Source organism: Achroia grisella, unplaced genomic scaffold (assembly GCF_030625045.1).
Source record: "Achroia grisella isolate CSIRO2021 unplaced genomic scaffold, CSIRO_AGI_Agris_v1 utg1462, whole genome shotgun sequence".
Taxonomy (NCBI): domain Eukaryota; kingdom Metazoa; phylum Arthropoda; class Insecta; order Lepidoptera; family Pyralidae; genus Achroia; species Achroia grisella.
The window spans coordinates 313,268-335,323 of record NW_026712637.1 but is presented as its reverse complement, the minus strand read 5'-3'; the positions used below and the strand labels follow the sequence as shown (position 1 = coordinate 335,323).

Sequence of the window (22,056 nt, the reverse complement as noted above, 5' to 3'; positions counted from 1 at the left end):
CTTGAGCACTGAATGGACACCCCAAGAAGGCACAACGGGATATACGCCGCGCGCCTCCGCTCGGGCCACTTTCCGTCCAGAGAGCTTTGGATGGCCCTACCCATCCGCAGCTCTGTGACCCCGGTTGGATTGGATGTCCAACCGTTAGGTGTCCATCCCTTCCCCTCCGCCGCCGCTGGTCGGTGCCGGTGCACGGGCCTTCGGCGGGCGACACTCCTTGGTGACGCCCACTCTGTGGTCGGACTTGCGACCCGCCGCAGCACAATACCGACATTTCGGTGATGGCGCGGCGCACCGTGCGGCCTTATGGCCGGGCTCGCAGCAGCGGAAGCAGATTCCGCTGCTGTCTTCCACTGCGGTGCATCGCACGCCCACATGCCCTGTAAGTAGGCAGCGATAGCACCGCTGGGGACGTGGGTCCAGCGACTGTACCCGCGCCATCACCCATCCGACCCTTAGTCGGCCGGCCTCGACCAGTTTCCTCGCGGCGGTCACTGGGCACCGCACCCAGATAGATCCCGTACCCTGGGAGTTGCGCCGGATTTCCCCGGTTTTCACCGAGGATTCCAGGCACCCCCCGTCACGCATCACAGCGACGACGACATCAGCTACCAGCACCGTGTCGTCCAGGTCTCCGATCCTCAGTTCGGCCGACTTGACTGGCCTGGAGACCCGGACTGCGTCCTCGGGCAGGACCTCCTCGATTCTGGCAGCTAACGCGTCTGCCACCTCTCCTGTGTTGGCGCCGGGGATCTCCAGGATACGGGATCCGGTCCTTCCGACTCTAAACCTAAGGTCGCTGACGCCGAGCTCGGCCAAAGAAATACTTCGCTTCGGTGAGCAGCGACGCATAGGTGACGCCCCTATCCTCGGCCCCCGGCCTCATGGTCAGGACTACTGCCGTTAACCGAGGGGGGCGTGCTTTCACCCTTTTCTTACGCTCGGAAGGCTTTCGCTGCGGTTCCTCAGTCTGGCCGCCGCGCGGCCCCTTCTTGGGTTGGACTTTGGCGGGACCTGCCTGGCCTGTGCCAGCGCCTTTGCCCTTCCCGCGTCGCACAACCGTCGACCAGCCCTCCTTGTTTGTTTTTGAGGTCGACGGTTGCGGAACGCTCTTTCCGATAGGCTCGCGAGAATACTGGCCATCGCCAGGCACTGTACCGGATGATCCGGCAGTAGGCGCACTCTTAGCCGCTTTTGGTGGTCGCCTGCGGTTCGCCGAGATAGGGTCTTCCATCTCGGCGAAGCGGCTCTCCATCATTTCGCCTACTCGCCGGATGATCCGGTCTTCGGCGTCTTCGTTAATGGTCCGGGGCGGGGCGTCTACCGAGGCCACTACCGACGTCCCCGATGTGATCACGACCGGTGGGAACTCGGCCGCGTTCTTAGCCTCCTCCAGCTTGGCCATAGCTGCATGCATAGCTTTACGGTCCAGAGCATTGGACTTCTTAAGGTCCTCCAGAAGCCGTCTGCTCTCCTGTGCCTCCCGCCTCAACTCCTCTCTCTCAGCTTTCAGCTGCGCTAACTCCTCAATAATGGAGTAGGTGGAGCTCACCCTTACACGCAGGTCCATCAGCTCCGTCTTCTCTGCCATGCACTCCGCGGCTGCCCTGTTCTTCTCATACAGGAGCTCCTCCAGCTCGTCTCTGAGACGGGAGTTCTCTTCGGCGATAGTTGCCATTTCTATGTTGGCCGACCTCGTCTTCAGGACTTCGGACGCCGAGCGGATGGCTTCAACAGCGCCCTTCACTTCCCTGACGATGGTGCCCTTAAGGTTGCCGGACTTTTTGATAGCGGCAAGAACCTGAAGAGCACTCTCCTCAATTGTTGCTCCCAATTCATCGGCGCGAAGCACCAACTCCTTACTAGTTTTTCGGCGGGTACCCGCCGAAGATACCTCCACCAAATCGACGTCGTCCTCGGATTCCGGATGTACCGGCCTCTCGACAACTCGTCTCTTGCGATGAACTCGCTTGGGCGAAGTGCTCATCACTAGGGTGATTGATCCCTCCGATTGCGACCCTGTGATCTCGTCCTCGGTGATGGGTGTTCCAAGCGCCGACTCGTACCTCCTACTACCTTCTCTCACCCTCGACTGACTATCGTTGTCCCCCCCAGAAAACGTGGGACAGTCCACCCCCGGCATATCCGGTGCGGTGGAGGAGGATTGTCCGGCCGCGGAGCGGCCGGTACCTCCCTGGGGTAGTTTCTTTTTACGGCTAGCCATTGTCATATTTTGTTCCTTTTTACGGGTGTGGTCTCGAACTCCCTCCAACGAAACAGAAAAAGAGACATAAACCAAAAGACAGAACAGACCAAAGAATAGGAAAGGACAGAAACAAACAAAACAAAAAAGAACCAAAATAAGAGGGGAAGAAAACCAAAACAGAAGAAGTAAATAAAACAAGAACTATTTACAAATCTATTTACAAAAGAACTATGTACAAATATATTTACATTACTAAAACTAAACTATTTACAATTACCTATATACACTCCTAACTATCTGCCGGACTATCGGCCGACATAGTAGCAGTATCCCGAAGGAACGACTACTATCCCGCCCAGGGCGCACCAGAACCAAACCATTGCTCGGCCACCGTTCCCCGCGGACGTATCCAGGAGGATGGGGAAGCCTCCCAATGGATGGCCCATACTTGGAGGTTGTCCGACCACGTCGCCCCAAAAAAAAAAATCATTACAAGCCTAGTCGTCCCTCCCTAGGCATGGGTTACATACATATTGGGACATCATTACAAGCCTAGTTGTCCCATCCCTAGGCATGGGTTTACTTGAGTTAGCATAGCATACACTCCTAACATATTGGGACATCATTACAAGCCTAGTTGTCCCATCCCTAGACATGGGTTTACTTGAGTCAGCATAGCATACACTCCTAACATATTGGGACATCATTACAAGCCTAGTTGTCCCATCCCTAGACATGGGTTTACTTGAGTTAGCATAACATACACTCGTAACATTTTGGAATGTCATTAAAAACCTAGTCGTCCATTCCTACGCATGGGCTTACTTGAGTTAGCATAGCATACACTCCTAATATATTGGGACATCATTACAAGCCTAATCATCCCATCCCTAGCCATGGGTTTAGTTGAGTTAGCTTGAGATAAATATTGGGACATCATTACAATCCTAGTCGTCCCATCCTTAGGCATAGGTTTACTTGAGTCAGCGTGAGATACATATTGGGACATCATTGCAACCTACTTGTTCCATCCCTAGCCATAGGTTTACGAGTTTACTTGAATTAACATGAGATACATATTGGGACATCATTACAAGCCTAGTCGTCCCATCCTTAGGCATAGGTTTACTTGAGTTAGCATGAGATACACTCATAACATATTGAATATCATTACAAGCCTAGTCGTCCCATCCCTAATGCATGGGTTTACGTGAGTTAGCATGAGATACATATTGGGACAACAGTCATCGTATATTTGTAGGGATTTTATAGATGTCAACGGTTTAGTAGACCGCCTTACGCTGGTCACAGATTCGATTCCTCGCACGGTACAAAAATTTGTATTCATAAGTATGATTCTTTGTATCGGTCTGGATGTTGTATGTATATTACGTATGTATTTACAAAAAAGAATGTAAATTTAAATATTTATATATATCAGTTGTCCAGTACCCATAACACAAGCTCTGCTTAGCTTGGCACTAGATGGCGCTGTGTGAATAGTACTGGGTTATTATTGTTATTAAATCAATCAGTTTAGAAAACAAATAGTTATAACTACGTTAAATCAACTTCCGAATTTATTTGTAACATAATAAAGTTTAATTTTGGATGTAGTAACTAACATATAAAAATGTATAGAATTGTTATGTTTAATAAAAAAATGTAGTTACGTCTTTGTTATTGTTTTATGTAAAAATTGTTATTATTCAAGAACTGTCTGAATAAAGGTTACTTAATTTTTTATGTGCATGTTTTTATTTAAATACTATCTGTACCCGCGACTTCGTCCGCGTGGAATTTAACTTTATTTTTCTAAAATAAAAGTAGCCTAAGTTACTCCGTATTACATCAGCTACCTGCCAAAAAGAGTCCCGTCAAAATCGAACCAGCCATTTCAGAGATTAGCCGGAACAGACAGTCAAAAATTGTAAAAAATGTTTTTTGGCGTATTTATATTCATGTGCATGTATTAAAAACTGTTATTTCAACATTACAAACAGACACTCCAGTTTTATTTATATGTATAGACACCAACACCTTTCACTTTGAATTTCGTATACCAGTTCACGTAACTATACAAAAACTGTTTTTATAGAAGTCGAACATTTTTTTGTTTGAATATATTTTGTAATTCTTTTAGCTTCTGCGTTTACGCTTGCTTTAGCAGAGTGTGAAATGTTTTGGAAGTGTTTTATTTATTATTTACATATATTGTGACGACCTCGGTGGTCTAGCGGTCTAGCACACCGCTTTAAGTCCGATGGTCGCGGGTTCGATTCCTCGCACGGCACAAACATTTGTATTCATGAGTATGATTGTTTAGGTATTTTCTATGTAGAATATGTATGTATTTACGAAAAAAAATTATCTATGTATTTGTATGAGTTGTCTAGTACCCATAACACAAGCTTTAGTTAGGGTAACTTGGGTCTAGATGGCGCTGTGTGAATTGTCCTGAGATTATTATTATTATTTCTTTATATATATATATTATATATCTCCCTTTGATGGGGTAATAGACTGATCATTGCGGGTAAAAATCACCAAACAATGATAGTATAAATGATGAATAATGAGGATGGATAATTTTTAAGTGGAAGACAAAAATTTGCGGACTATTCTCATCATCATCATCGCAGCCCGGAAGACGTCCACTGCTGGACATAGGCCTCTCCCAAAGATCTCCACGACGATCGGTCCTGCGCTGCTCGCATCCAATGCGTTCCAGCGATCTTGACCCGATCGTCGGTCCACCTTGCTGGAGGCCTTCCCACGCTGCGTCTTCCGGTTCGTGGTCGTGGTCGTGGCGGACTATTCTACAAGTGTTTAATATTACAGCTTTTTGGAGAAGGATGAAAGTAAGTGGGTGAAGTTTTAATATCTTGAGGCTACTGTGTAGGGATGTTGGGATGACACCTGTGGACGAGATAATAATTGGGAGAGTTTTTACTGTTTCTATCTGCTATTATTATTATTATTTGTTACATAGTTCGAGGGTTATTTATATGCGTGTGGTATTTTTAGATTTATACATGTTAATATTTACAAGACGAGATTGTATTTGCGATGTTCCTACTTTTAGGAGATGGATTATTTACACTGGTGAAATATTTATGTATATTTATCTTTATCTATATTGAATTAGTACAGATAACATAATATTACATAGTATTAGTTATTAGTTATTTTGGACATTATATTTCTATGTTTAGTTTTAATTATTTATGACATTTTTATAAAAATTATTATTTGCACATTTTGACCCACTCAACACTTCCTATGCCACGCTCTATTGGCTGGACGAGATCTCTTTTAGGTATAAGTCCTCCTTCGTTAACATTAGTTGTAATTAATATACATACAAATGTATTTAAGTGCAATAAAAAGAATATTTAATATTGCGACCTCGGAACTTATTAATATAATAATATCATTAATTAAGAATAATTCTATTGAAATACTGGTTCCAAGAAATAACAGAATACTAAAGCCGTGGATTACATTAGGTATTTTGAGATGTATACGTACAAGAGACAGAATGCACGGAAGAGTAAGGAAGAATCCAAATAATAATACTCTGATAATTACATATAAAAGATATAGGAATTTTTGTAATAATTTACTGAAAAAGGTTAAAAAACAATATGAAAAAGATCAATTAATAAGGTACAAAAATAATTCTAAAAAACTATGGACTACTATCAGAGAAATTACTAACACAAATACACGAAAAGCCTTACCTTTAGAACTACTGAAATCCCACGAAAATCACATTGTAGCAATTAATAAAATTAACAAATATTTTACAAATATAGGAAAACGATTGGCGGATAATGTTCCCACTACTATTCAACCTTTTTCTAATGAACAACAAATCCCCCTGAATTCTTTTGTTCTTTTGCCAACTGACAATGCTGAAGTAGAGCGTACAATTGCGCAACTTAAACAAGGCTGTTCTCCAGGTTGGGATACAATAAGTGCTATGGCATTGAGTACTATATCTCAGTCGGTATCGCCAGTTATTACTGATTTAATAAATCGATGCTGTGAGGAGGGAATTTTTCCTGATGTCTTAAAGAAAGCAATAGTTCTTCCTATTTTTAAGGCTGGTGATAAGGGATGTATCGAGAACTATAGACCCATTGCAATTCTATCTACATTGTCTAAGGTATTCGAGCGCATTATAAATTCCAGACTAATTACCTTTTTAGAAAAATATAAATTACTCTCTAAGGCACAATATGGATTTAGACCTGGTTTATCTACAGATAGTGCGATGCTTGATTTTACAAACTTTTTAATTGATAAAATTGATCATAAAAAGAAATGCTTAACTATATTTCTCGATCTCGCTCGGGCTTTTGACACAGTTTCTCCACAAAAACTTGTAAACAAGCTCAGTAACCTAGGTGTTAGGGGTTCACCATTGGCACTATTAACAGATTATCTCAAAAATAGAACACAGCTAGTTAAAATAGGTGATAATGTAAGTACGGATATACCAATTACACTGGGTGTTCCACAAGGCAGTATATTGGGTCCTACGTTGTTCCTGTGCTATATCAACGAACTGTGTCAGCTTAACATAAAAAATTGCCGAATAGCGTCATATGCGGATGATACTACCCTAACATTTTATGCAGAATCCTGGAGTGAACTTTTTAATGTTGCTCAAATTGGTTTTGATAAGGTATGCCATTGGCTGATGACAAACTCTCTAACACTAAATGATGATAAAACGAAGTATATAGTATTTTCAATTAAAAATCATGCCAATTTACCTGACTCTAATCATACAATTCAAGCGCATAAATGCAGTTTCCCAATAATACAAAATTGTAATTGTCCCAAAATTAATGCTACTCAATCTATTAAATATCTTGGTGTACATATTGACTCAAATTTATCATTTGAAAAACACATACACACGATCTCACAAAAAATTCGTAAGCTCAGCTATGTCTTCAGGCAACTACGCGAGGTCGCAGATATAAAAACAATAAAAACAGTTTATTATGCACTAGTACATTCAATATTATTATACTGCATCACTTCATGGGGTGGATGTGTGAAGACCAAGTTAATAACCTTAGAAAGGGCGCAGAGAATGTTGCTTAAAGTGATGCTCTCTAAACCACGTCTTCACCCTACCACAGAGTTGTATGGAGAAGCTGAGATACTGACTGTGCGACAAATATATATACTTCACACAATTATAACTACCCATTCCACTTTAACGCAGAATAGTGTAAAAACCATTTCCAATACTAGAAGGTATCTCCAAGTATGTGAGCACTCAAATGTGAAAACTACATTTGCTCAGCGATTTTACTTATTTCAAAGTAGATTCCTATATAACAGAATAAATAAATTATTGTATATATCTCGAAGTAATTTGAGAGAATGTAAATATAAAGTTACAAAATGGCTTTTAAAACAAAATTACGATGAAACGGAAAAGATATGCAGTGTAATAAAACTATAATATACATAAATTAAATACACACATGTAAATATAAGTAAATATAAATTATAAGTTTATATATAAATTTTACATAGATCACTCACTCACACACATACACACATACGCACATACGCACACATACACACACACACACACACACACACACACACACACACACACACATACACAGACACACACATGCTCAATGCACTCCACGTTTAAACTTAAAACTAGCTGTATAACTAATTTATATGAAGGGGAGACCTGGTGTCTAAGTTACAGGCTATGGCTTAGTTTGGGCTCCAGATTTCCCACAAATTATATTTGTGATTTTTATTTGATAGCATTTATATAATAAAACTAGAATTATGTAATTTGTGGAGATGAAATAAAAAATTTATTATTATTATTACATATATATATATTTATTATATCTCCCTTTTTACGGGGGTAATATAGTCAAACACGCGGGCCTTAGCCAAGCATGGATGAGTTATGTGATGAAGATAGAAATTTTCTGACTATTCGGCATGTGTTTAGTATGACGGCTTTTTGTAATAGGTCTATTGTAGAGGAGGGGATGTGCAACGTGTCTAGGTGTTTGTTCAGACTTTTTGGTATAACTCCTGTGGATGATAAAACTATGGGTACTATGTGGATGGTGCGTGCTTTCCATTGTTTTTTTAATTCTATTGCTAGATCTGTGTACTTTGTTAGTTTTTCATTGACTGTGCTTTGTATATTGTGTGTGTTTGGGATGGCTATATCTACAAGATATACTTTTTTTTTGATTTTGTCGTGTAATGTTATGTCTGGTCTATTGTGATGTACAGTTTTGTCAGTAATTATTGTTCTATCCCAGTACAGTTTACAGTGATCGTTTTCTAATACATTAATAGGGCTGTATTTGTAATATGGAACTTTGCTTTCTATGAATTTATATTTATATGCTATATATTGATGTATAATTGTAGCAACTTGATCATGGCGGTGCTTATAATCATTTTGAACTAATGTCTTACAAGCACCCGTGATGTGTTGTATGGTCTCGGAAACACTATTGCAATGCCGGCATAAATCATTTGCCAAATTTCTGTCTTTTAAGATGTGTTTTGTATAGTTTCTGGTACAAATTATCTGATCCTGAATTGCTAACATAAATGCTTCGGTCTCTGGGAAGAGCTCACCGCGTTTCAGCCATTTGTTTATTATTATTTATAATATTTGCGGTTATTGGTATCTATCCTTTCCTTTTTTTTTTTAAATTTATTTATTTTTTTTACGTTTTTTTTTGTGTGATTATGAATTATTCGTGATTGCCGGTATGTATTATTTTATTTTATTTTTCAGTCTTTTTTTTACATTATTGAGTGATTTCCGTGTTCAGGACCTTACGTTGATGTATTATTTACACTAATTAAGTATTTTAATTAATATTTATTATAATTAATATATTTCCGGACCGTCTCAAAATATCTGTGATCAAACCTATTGGTGCGGCGGTGGCTATGATCTAGCCTTCTTCGATGGACTATATTGTTGTATAGGAAACTGGCTGGTCAAATATGAATGACTTACCCTTACTTCAATGTGCTTGTTCTTCAGTGGGCCCACACGGTTACGGGAATCTCAGGAAATTCACTCAGGTTGATTACAACTATTAAGACATGCGTGCGATATGAGTGCGACGTGCGCGCGCGGCGAAAGCTATGACATCACTGATTATTGAATTAGCCGGGAGGGGTGTCAATGCACATCAACAAACCAGGTACGCATCGCGTTTGGCGTAACCATGCCCCCCGCCTTGACATAATGTCAAAGTAAAATTAACAAAAGAAAAAAAAATAAAGGAACTACACAATTGAACCTTATTGCGAATGCGACAAATACAAAAAACAAGAAAGAAAAAATACAAAAAATATCAAATGCGGAATTTACTAAATAAGAAAAATGCAAAGGATTTTAACTTAACTTATTAACCTATTATAAATGCGTACTACCTATCTTATAGAATACATATTATTGCAAAGGCAATGGACATATGCGGTGCGTTAGGAGGGATAAGGGTCCACTTAATTCCATTGTTAGCTAATTCCTTATCCCAAACAGATCTACATTCTTGCGATAAAAACAAATAAAGTTCACGTAGGTAGGATCGTGCCACTATAAAATTAGTACCATGATCCGTATACATGCATTGAATAGGACCGCGGCGAGCGAGAAAACGTTTTAACGCGGCGAGAAAACAAACTGTACTCAATTCACTTGCGAGCTCAATATGAACAGCCCGAGTGGTTAAGCACGTGAATAAGCAAACGTATGCTTTGCGAGTGGTTATACCACGACCGCGATAAGGGGTTACAAAAAACGGACCTGCGAAATCACAGCCACAATGGACAAAGGCTTTAGGAACTTCCTTCACCCTTAGTGCAGGCAGATCACCCATCGGTGGGAATGTAGGACGCGGTTTATTGCGGAAACAAATATTACAATTAGCTACGATCGTGCGAATCATACGTCGAGCTGCGAGAATCCAATATTTAGTACGTAGTATTGACATTAACAATTCTGGGCCTGTATGCAGGTTTTTACGATGAAAGTGTGTTACAATTAATTGAACTATATGATCTCTGCCCGGAAGTAATATAGGGTGTTTATAATCGAAATCTTCATCAGAATGAGTCAGACGACCACCAACTCTTAAGAGATTGTCTGATAAAAATGGATTTAATTTAATTATTGATGCGGTACAAGGTTTCTTATTATTTAACTTGCTAATATCGTTTTTAAAATGAAACCCCTGCACAGCGCGAATAATTATACGTTCGGCGAAATCCAAATCGGAACTGGATATGACGCCGCGTGGAAGAATGTTAGCGAACTTATAAATATAACAAGTTACACGAAGTAATTTCATCCATGACGAAAATTTGCGAGCGAGCGAATATAAATAAGGTTCCATAGAATCTTCAATGGTAACCAGTGCGATAGGGTTTTTATTTCCTTCATCGGAAGCTAACTGAGCTACAGTACGTAACGCGAAGTACGGGCTGCAACGTAAGCCAAATGCAACTTTATTAAATTCAAAGACTTGGAGTGGGACTTGAACTTTTATTCGTAAATACATTGGTCGCACATCAGCTGAGATGGCGACTGCGAACAATCTCATATTCAAGAGAATAATAAATAAATCCTGTTGTAAGGAAGGACCTGTATGTAGAATATCATTAAGCGAAAATCCAGTACTAGACTTCGCGCTTGCGTCTAGTACCGGCCTTATTTTCGTGGACACTTTGTCCTCACGTAAGACTGCGTGATGCGGTATAAAATAACTAGGGCTGTTATTTTCAATTACGTCTACGGGAGAAATATATTGTTTTTCTATATATTCGTGAATTACCTCATCATAAAGGTATTTCAGTTGCGGTTGCGATGCGAATTTACGTTCCAAATGATAAAATCTGCGTTTAGCGATATCGAAAGAGTTCCCTAAAGACTTAGAACTATACTTAAATGGTAAAGCGACTTCGTAGTGACCTGATTCGTTACGAGTGGTCGTTGTGGTATAAAAATCTTCACAGTATTTATCGTCTATACTTGTTATTGGTTTGCGATCTACTTCTTCAATCTCCCAAAATTTGCGAATTAATACTGAAACCTCGCACGAAGTGGTGGAACAGAACGAGAATGAAGAAGACGTAGAAGTTAAGGTGGGAGCTTCACCTAAAATAAGATAACCGAGAACAGTCTCCAACGCGTTTGGAGTACCAGGTGAATTTATAATTTTACCTCCAGACAAAAGGGTCGCGAATAGATTGACACCAATCAAAAGGTCAATTTCTGATGGTGTTCCCCACGTATCATCTGCGAGCGGAATATTAGTTAAGTAACTGAGCGCGCCAACATCAATTTGACATGTTGGTAAGTTACCTGTTATTTTATTCAAAACTAAAGCGCGAATATTATAATATTGCTCATGATTAAATCTCGATCGGAAAGAGAGATCAACTGCACCCTTAACTGGTTCAGTGGCGCCTCCTATACCCTTAACGGTGGTATGTGCGTCCGGCTGCATGGTTAAACCCAATTTTAAACAACACTTAGAAGTAATATAATGCTTTTGTGACCCGGGGTCCAATAAGCAGCGAATGACAACATCACTCCCATTACGAGCAGTAGCAAATACCTTGGCAGTAGCAAGTACTTCAGTCACATACGGCTGCTCATGAATGGACGATGAAAGCGTGCATAACGACTCCTTGTCTCCACCAGTGGTGGTTCCAATAGGAACGGGAGTTGGTTCTAATCGTGTCTGTTGTGTGGGTTGTGTGTGCGCAAGCGGAGTCAATTGCGACGAAGAAGATGGTGGTAATTGGCGACCTTGCGTAGAAGATGTCTGTGCGTTTTTCGTACCCTGAGATACTTGCGTAGGTGCGGAATTATTATTTTTAAAACAAAGCAACGTATGATGTCTCGGATTGTTACAATTTCGACAGGCGGAAGTTGATTGACAACTGAAAGAGTTATGTTGACTACTTAGACATCTAGTACACATACGGTTAGTTTTAATATAATTAAATCGATCATTAATTGTGAAAGTTGAAAATTGTTTACATTTATATAATTGAGAATGTGAATCACCTTTACATAAGGAACAATAAATGCGTTGCGTAGGATTAGTACCTAAAAATGTACGTGGCGATCGAGCGATCGATCGTTGATGCGACTGTGCACGACCACTGGCGGACGCGGCGGCGGGACCGTCCAACTTGGTGGCGGCAGCGGCGCCGGCGGTGCGGTTACACGTGCGTTGTAATATTTTTACGTGTTGACGTATAAATTTTATAAAATTTTCAAACTGCGGTATGTCATCTTCTCTAATTGATGACTCATACGACTGCGCGGTAGCCTGATCTAATGCCTTTAATCCCATATAAATAAATATAAAATCATCCAGCTTTTCAATTTTAAGTTGCTTTAATGCTGCGATAGTCGACGAGAAAGTATCAATAAATTTTTCTAAGTTTATTGCCGAAGGACCGTTAATTGATTTTAAAGAAAATAATTTATCTAAATATGACGTTGCAAGAGAGCGTTTATCTTGATACTTGTCGATTAAAGCTTGCCACAATATAGGATAATTTTCGGCTGCTGGTACTAAGCCAGCACACAGATTTCTAGCCTTTCCTGACAGGTGACTCATAAGATAATGAAAACGTTCTGAGTCCGAAAAGGATTCATTGTCATGAATAACCTGTTTGAATGTTTCGTAAAAGAAAGGAAATTCTAAAATATCACCTGAGAAGACTGGTAACACAATTTGGGGGATCCTTACTGATCCCTGTTTGTTGTCTGGTAAAGCAGACTGACAAGCGGGAGCTGGAGTTCGCGAAGATTGAGGTTGTAACGAGACCGCCATCATCTTTATAGAATAAAACATTTCGTCAAAAGCGGTGAGAGATTGATAATTAACTACATAATCAGGGTTTAGTTCCAAATTAAGGAGAATAATTTCATCGACAATTTTAACATACTCGGTGCGCATTTGATCGATCAGGCTAACTTTTGCAATAAAAACATTACGATGTTTCTCCATTTTAGTTTTCGAAGATAATTCATAAATAGACTGAAGTTGCGAAAAATATTGTGCACGTTTTGCTTCATACATTTTTAATTTTGCGTTTGTGTTAGCCATTATTATTATTTATATATATACTTCTTAAAAAATAACAAAGGAAAACCAATAAATGCGATATATAAAACTATGTGCGGTAATAACGTACAACTATACCTGTACTACCGTAAAAGGGCGAGCGATAAACAATAATAAAGTATAATAGGTATTTAATGTACTAAATACCTACAAGACAGACAGATGTACTTGTAGCGAAAATAAGTACACAAATGCGAGAAATGATGCGCGATATAAACTAGCATACATAAAAAATATATGCTTACTATGCTATAAAACTACTAATTAATAATGCGAAAAATAGGTACAACTATTATCTATATATACCTATATGCGAGAAAAATAAAATAATGCATAAAAGCAATATTTTAAATATGCGGTGCGAGAAGTAAATCACAATAACGTTTTAAACACTAAAGCGCGTGACAAATAAATTTATATATACCTACTCATAAGCGGTAGTATGTAGGTACATAAGTGCGACAATACGGAATGTAGGTATCGACCATACATCTACAAAAAAAATATGCGAGCGAAACATAAACTATACATAAAGCGAAATCGAAGTGAGTGATGTCATAGAAAATCAGATAATATATCTATAACTATAACTAAAAAGATATAAAATAACTATGTTCACAACTATTATTTTACGCGGGAGTAGTCTAAAGCGTTGTTGTTAGTCACTGTGTCGATACACCACGTATAACTTAATCATAGGTACGTAGGGCACGATCTTTAACCGACATGTATTGTATAAAACAGCTATGCGAACGAATACTCAAACAATTTACAATAACCAGCGTATTATACGGCGAGTACTGCAAGGAAATAAAATATCTATTACGAACAGAAATAAAATCGCTGCTTATCAATAATTATTCAGATTAAATAGTGTGCTTTCCCTGCTCACTTTCTTGTGTAAAGACTACGGTAACTAATACTAACAATCTTAACATTCAAACACTACAATCATCATACATAATATTCGACAGGTAATATTGTTTCGTCAAATAGTATAACGACAACTATAATATTTCTAGAAGCTTCGATCGATCGAACAATATCGATATAATGCGGGTGAATGTGAAATTAAATGAACGAAACAACGCAAACAGATATAAAGCGAAATTGAAGAATTGAGCTGCGAGTTATGAACAATTCATAAGCGACATAAATATAAACTTATTTATTAACGAAAATACCAATGTATCGTTATATTTGTGCAACCGTGGTATGCAATTTGAATAGATCCTATTACATGCGCAATAAGGTTCAATATTACATGCGAGTCATTCACTCGACTTTCACAATAGGAAAAAATTAAAACAAATTTTAAATAAATAAATTGCGTTTCCTATTGTGATCCGGCGACGGAAGGCCAATAAATGGTGCGGCGGTGGCTATGATCTAGCCTTCTTCGATGGACTATATTGTTGTATAGGAAACTGGCTGGTCAAATATGAATGACTTACCCTTACTTCAATGTGCTTGTTCTTCAGTGGGCCCACACGGTTACGGGAATCTCAGGAAATTCACTCAGGTTGATTACAACTATTAAGACATGCGTGCGATATGAGTGCGACGTGCGCGCGCGGCGAAAGCTATGACATCACTGATTATTGAATTAGCCGGGAGGGGTGTCAATGCACATCAACAAACCAGGTACGCATCGCGTTTGGCGTAACCACCTATTCACAAGAAAGGCGATACTTTAGACATAAATAATTACCGACCAATAGCTTTAATCTCAAACTTTGCGAAAATTTTTGAAAAAGTTATGGCTAACCGCATAAACGATTTTATTGTGAAGAATAATATCATCAAACCTATGCAAATCGCTTGCATGTTACCACTTAATAAAAGATATCTGTGAAAATATTAATAATAGAATACCAACAATAGCACTATTCCTTGATATGACAAAAGCTTTTGATATGGTAGAACATGAAGCATTACTTAACAAATTGGACAATTTAGGTATCAGGGGAATTTCATTGGATTGGTTTAGAAGCTACCTACAAGACAGAAGTCAATATACCGAATTAATGAGTATGCAAAAAAATGTAAGAGAATCAGTACACTCTCAGTTTAAATTTAATAGAAATGGAGTTCCTCAGGGAAGTATTCTGGGCCCATTACTTTTCCTCCTTTACATAAATGACTTGCCAGACTATGTTGACCAAAAGTGTATTCTATTTGCAGATGATTGTACATTACTATGTAAGTGTACAAATTTAGCTACATTTAATAAAGATATTAATAGTGTATTGGATAGAGTTATACGATGGCTAAATAATAATCACTTGAAAATTAATCTACAAAAGACTAAATGCATTCATTTCAAGACATACTCCAGCCCAAAAATTGACTTAAATATATTGCATGATGGAACAAAAATAGACAAAGTGGACTCTACTACATTTTTAGGAATTACACTAGACGAAAACTTGAATTGGAAAAAACATGTTGACAATATTTGCAAAAAAATTAATAGATTTGTATTTGCATTGTTCAGACTCCGACAAGTGGCCACTTTACAAACTGCGCTCAATGCGTATCATGGGTTTGTTTCTTCTGTATTGCGTTATGGATTGCTAATCTGGGGCAACTCATGTGACATAGATAGAGCTTTTAAAGCTCAAAAAAAATGTATTAGAGCCCTTTGCAATGTCGGATGCAGAGAATCATGTAGACCTCTATTTAAGAAACTTGGTATTCTTCCGTTGCCTTGTATGTATATACTTGATATCTGCACGTTTGTGAAACAACATCCAAACTTGTTTAGCACACATGATCAGATAAAAGACTGTCTCAGATCACAGAGAAGAAATAAAATATTGGTACCAAAGAGCAATTTGACGCTTTACCAAAGGAATGTATCATTTATGGCACAAAAAATCTTTAATAAATTACCACCGGACTTGAGAAAAATGCCCCTAAATAAATTAAAAAATCGATTATATTACTGGTTTTTATGACATCAAAGAATATTTATCTGATGATTGTTGACTTTTTTTTTTTTTTTATTACTGTATAATTGGAATGGTACATAAGACATTAATTTTAAATTATAATATTATAAATTATTCCATTTTAATATACCCAAAATTTGCATGCCCGTAAATTGGGGCAATTAAACAGTTGCCAATAATATTATTACCTGGACATATTATAATATCTAACTGTATAATACGCAAATAAATAAATTTCATTTCAAATTTCATTCATTTCATTTCATTTGTGTTGTTTTATTTTTTTAATCACTTTTATATATATATACGAAGTCGGACATTAGACTTAATTAAAAATCAATTATTATTTCCGTGTTTCCGTCAGTACGTTTAATTGATTTATTTCCAATCCAATATTACGCGGACGGTGATATTTGACGATTGGTTATGTCACTACTTATTCTACATACGTACTTAGCAGTACGTAGTTATGTCTGCATTTTGGATTATATTTTTTATTTCCGTAAGTTTTTTTGATATATATTTTATCAAATTAGATGTTCGTTTGGTCGCCGGATAGTCAACACTAATTTCTAAGCTATATCCGAACTCTATTCAACGCCTGATGATGAACCTGATGATACCTCATTCAGAACCGAAACACTTGTCGCAATATGGGTGTAGACTCAATAACGGTCGGAATTTGATCACCACTGCAGAACGTCGTAACGCTTCCATTAGCGAGGATTCCGCACTGAATATTTGTGTACTCACATATGTTAATGGATTGAAACAAAATTAGATTGAATTTCTATCCATTAAATATTTATTTTTGTTATATGTGTATTTTTTAAAATAGCGCTATCTATTCTCAACGGGACAGGGGACTGTTATTAATGGGAACTAGTAACCTACATTACTAGCAATGTACCATGTTACGTCGACCTCCACGCGGTTCCACCTGGAAACCATCGGATAAATTGCTAGTGAATTTGTCACGATAGACCAACTCATTTTATCATTCTCCACTGGTGCCCCACCAGCGTAAACCGTCAGCGCTGGCAGGTGCACCATTTCATTAAGGTCCCAAAAAAAAAATCCCATACTAACCAGAACTTGTGTTATGGTTACTAGACAACTTTTTTATAAATAGATGTACAAATTTAATATATATAAAAAATACCATGACAAACATAAAAATACTTGGGGAAGGGGATTGTTAGTAATGTGGACTAATAACCCCATTGCTAGCAATGTACCATGTCAGGTTGACCTCCACGCGGTTCCCCCTGCCAACCATAATAAATTCTTTGTGAATTTGTCACAATGGGCTAATTGACCTGACCTTCATATTCATCTTATCATCCTCTACTGGTGCCCCGCCAGCGTAAACCATTAGCGCAGGCAGATGCATCATTCCATTATCATCCATAAAAAAAAACAAAAATACTGACAAAAGATATAACAAATTTTCTATATATATATATATTTCTGCCGCTTATGCGGTAAGAAGAATTAGACAATTAACAGATGTAGCAACGGCTAAACTCGTGATTAAAAAATTTAAGTAAGTAATTAAAAAAAATTATGAGGCAAAGCAGCTGATATAAATACAGTATTTATTTTGCGAAAGAGGGCCATCCGCTCCATTTTCGGTATGGGCTCCAGGGAGTCTTTGCGTGAATGTTTTAAAGAATCAAATATCCTCACCGTTGCTTCTCAATACATCTATGAAAATATTATGTATGCCAGGAAAAACATTAACAGTTTTAAAAAAGTAGGTAGTAGGTGATTACACTAATAAAAGCTTACCTAATGTCAACAAACTAATTTCACCTAAGTGCCGTTTAACGAAAATCAGTAATTCGTTTTATGCACATTGCGTAAGGTTTTTACAACAAACTCCCAGGGTCTAATAAAATTGCCAGAAATAAAATTCAAATGTGTCATAAAATATTTTCTTTGTAAAAAAGCTTATTATAAAATTGAAGAATTTATAAATAATAATAATGTTTTTGTAGAAAATATCTATCTTAAAATTCATAACGCTGACAATGTTATCTGATTGAACAGAGATTAAGTGCGTAGCGGTTTCTATGTTGATTGTCGCATGCCATACCTTGTTGTTAATTAAATATAAGTAATTCAATATTTATTTAAAAGAGCAACACACAAGTTTCCTGCTTATTCTTCTTGTGATGAATCTGCATTCCGAATAAGCGGTAGAATAAAAAAAACTTGACTATTCAAAAGTGGTTATATTAAGTTTATTTGAATAAAGATTATTTCTATTTCTATTTCAATTTATAGCTGTAAGATTCGCTACGCCTATATAAATAATATTTTCAGATTATGATGCAAGACATCTTAGGATTCAACGGTCCCAGTTATCGAGTTAGTGAGTATATAATCATTGTTTTTAACGACTGGCTTTCTTAAGTACTGTATAAGAAATTTATATAAAGAGAAATTGCTTGCTGTTGATAAAGACGTATATTTGAAAATGGCAATAATAGAAGAATAGAAATACACGTTTTAAAATATATATTAAAAAATATAATATACCTAAGTATTCCGAATGAGCGGTATATAAAAAAAAACTATAAATATAATACATAAATTATGTATGTACATAGATTTTGTTTAGTTAATTATATATTATAGTATCAATATCATACATTTTTTTCATCACTGCCCTACAACGCTTTTTAGATCTACCCAAAGGTTAACTGGTAGAGAATGCGATATGGCATTAAGCTCGCCTTTTGTATTGTATCTTTTACATTGCACTGAATAAAATATTATTCTTTCTTTCTTCATTGAACACTCTTTGAAGTACTATAAAAAAAATAAAACAATATATTGAAAAGTGCTTAAATTAAGTATATTTGCGTAAAGGATTTTCTGTTTTATAATATTTTGTTTAATTCTGCTACCGTTAGCATGGTGGTCTCTCACCACAAATATTGTGCGGAAACCTGACCACCGCTACTGAAAGCGTTACCACCTTCTACCGTTCTCTATTGGTGACCAAATACAGACCTTTAATCTACTACATCGGAGTAGATTGACAGACCTATTGAGTAATGAAATGGACTTCCGCAAAATATTAAAACGAAAACTCTGATTACCCCGTTCGGGAAAACAGTCGAGGATGTATCCCACAGATAATAAAATATTACATACAATGATATAAATTTGCCTAAAATAAAAATAAAACCTTCCGATTACCCCGTTCGGGAAAATAGTGAAGAATGTAAGCCACAGATAATAAAATATTACAACTATTTTTGTACATTTAGGTGTAATGGATGGTGATATACCTATACTAAGATATAATTCTCAAAAGTCTGCAATAAATACAAGTAATTTAATTTTATAATCTGTGCAGTTAATATAAACAAATGACGAGCGTGCATGGCAATAGTTGTTCATGCACTGGGTTTTCATTTACTGTAAGAAATAGACACCTATATAAATATACCTACATTGGAAATAAACTGGCTTTTAAAAAGAAATTCAATTAAGTTTCTTGCCAGTTCTTCTCAATTAAATCAGTATATTGAACTGGACAGTAGGTAAAAACTATTAATACAAAAACTTGACGTTCATAAGCGCAAGTGCGGATCTAGCTATGGCGCCAAGAGGGTGTCACATAGTCGTGGTCAAGTCAAGAACTTATAATTTAATTTTGATAACAACAGATACAAGTAAAAAGTAGGTATTTTATTAATGTACTATACGTGGATAGTTATAAGGGCAGAGGAAGGCCGAAAAAGAGATGGATGGACTGTGTGAAAGATGATATGGTAAGAAAGGAGGTAAATAATGCGATGACTGCGAACAGGGATGAATGGAAGCGAAAAACATATTACGCCGACCACAAATAAATGGGATAAGGAAGAAGCAGATGATGATGATGATGTACTTAAAAATAATAATAAAATCTGTATGATGACAAAATATATAAATAAAATCATTTCGTTCAATTAGTGGTCCACCTAGGTCCTGACCTCAGGGGGAGGGTCATGACCCCCCCATGACCCACAGGATCCGCGGTTGCATAAGCGGCTAAAATGTCTTTCATGAATATATGTTTTTTGAATTGAAAACAGCTTTATATACTTCTATTTGTATTAATTTACCATAAAGATACAAAACGATATGGACTGGGTGGATTGTATGATTGGATACTTTAATAAGAAAATAAATCAAATTCAAATTCAAAATGTCTTTATTCATGTAGGTCTATTACAGACTCTTATGATATGTCAAATCTACCGTCAGTTCGGAATGATTTCGAGATGAGAAGAACTGACAAAAAAACTCAGCTCGTATTCTTTTCAAATTAATATTGAATTAACTTTTCTAATGTTCCACACAATTTTCTTAATTTCTTATTTCATAAGAACCTTCTCTTGACAATAAACAACAAACAAGAATTACTAAAATCGGTCCATATGTGTGCTGTAATCCAAACGAAATAGGGTTTATTTTTGTATCCTCGTATATTGACATAATCCAGAAGAAAATAAAAATTATTTGCACAATTATAGATATTATTTCAGTGTTTACCTATTAAATATAATAACTTATTTATAAAATAAAAAATAAACAGAAAAAAGCTATGTATCCTCGTATATTGACATAATCCAGAAGAAAATAAAAATTATTTGCACAATTATAGATATTATTTCAGTGTTTACCTATTAAATATAATAATTTATTTATAAAGTAAAAAATAAACAGGAAAAAGCAATGTTTCCGCCCGGGATCGAACCGGGGGCCTTGTGCGTGTGAAGCACACGTGATAACCGCTACACTACGGAAACTTGATGAAAATTGGCGAAACTTAGTAACACCTTTACGAACTTACAACAGTAAATTATGATAGAAAAAGTTTTGTACTGTATTGGTAAATGTTTTTTTTTTATTTTCTGCTTGAATTTTAACGCATTATTTAACTCTCGGAACAGAGTGGCCGGGTCAGATAGTTTGTTTATAAATATGACTATTCAAAAGTACTTGCATTAAAGTATATATGAATAAATATGTTAAGTTTATATGAATAGGACATTTTAGCCGCTTATGAACGTCAAATTTTTGTATTAGATTATTTATTGCCTAACGTCCAAATAAACATGAATACAATATCGGGCGAAACGAATGTTTTTTTTTTCAGAACCAAACGATCCGGAATGGGTAAATGACTTGAAGTATTACGTGAAAGAGTTGTCATTTGGTTATGGGAAGGACGAGGTGAATTCGCGTTTGGAGCCCATCGTACAATGTTAGTAAGCGTTAGTGTTAGTGTTAGAGATAAATGCAAGTTTAACTCCAATCAATCGATCCATCTATTATTCAATCTATCAATCCATCAATTATTCAATCTATCAATCCATCAATTATTCAATCAATCAATCCATCAATTATTCAATCAATCCATCCATCAATTATTCAATCAATCCATCCATCAATTATTCAATCTATCAATCCATCAATTATTCAATCTATCAAATCCATCTATAAATTAATCAGTCCATCAATCAATCAAATAAACAACTAATTCACTAATTAATCAATCACTTTAGTTTGCAGATGAAAGTTTGTATGTATGGAATGTTTGTATGTTTGTATGTATGGAAGTCGAAAAAGGGGTTGTATGTAGGGAATAAAGTACTCATTAGTACTAAACACAAACTACCTTCTTTTAATATCATTTTAAAATAATAATAAA

The 22,056-nt window shown here is 37.0% G+C and overlaps 1 protein-coding gene and 1 non-coding gene across 2 annotated transcripts; both read right to left on the bottom strand.

Moving 5' to 3' along the window:
- Positions 1 to 144: 144 nt before the first annotated feature.
- On the bottom strand, positions 145 to 2,224 carry LOC131855702 (uncharacterized). The gene is made up of 2 exons (XM_059207002.1): positions 805 to 2,224; positions 145 to 734 (listed from the first exon to the last, which is right to left on the bottom strand). The coding sequence occupies exons 1-2, from the start codon at positions 2,222 to 2,224 to the stop codon at positions 145 to 147; spliced, it is 2,010 nt and encodes a 669-aa protein (XP_059062985.1).
- Positions 2,225 to 21,078: 18,854 nt separating this feature from the next.
- Trnav-cac (transfer RNA valine (anticodon CAC)) lies at positions 21,079 to 21,151 on the bottom strand. The gene has a single exon. It is a non-coding gene; the product is annotated as a tRNA-Val (tRNA).
- Between the last annotated feature and the right edge of the window lie 905 nt (positions 21,152 to 22,056).

Bases quoted from the DNA above. Each gene is read 5' to 3' on its own strand.
- LOC131855702 (XM_059207002.1), bottom strand. From the start codon at position 2,224: ATGGCTAGCCGTAAAAAGAAACTACCCCAGGGAGGTACCGGCCGCTCC. The intron at 735-804 runs GTCAGCGACCTT...GCGCCAACACAG, and splicing joins TTTCTTTGGCCGAGCTCGGC to GAGAGGTGGCAGACGCGTTA.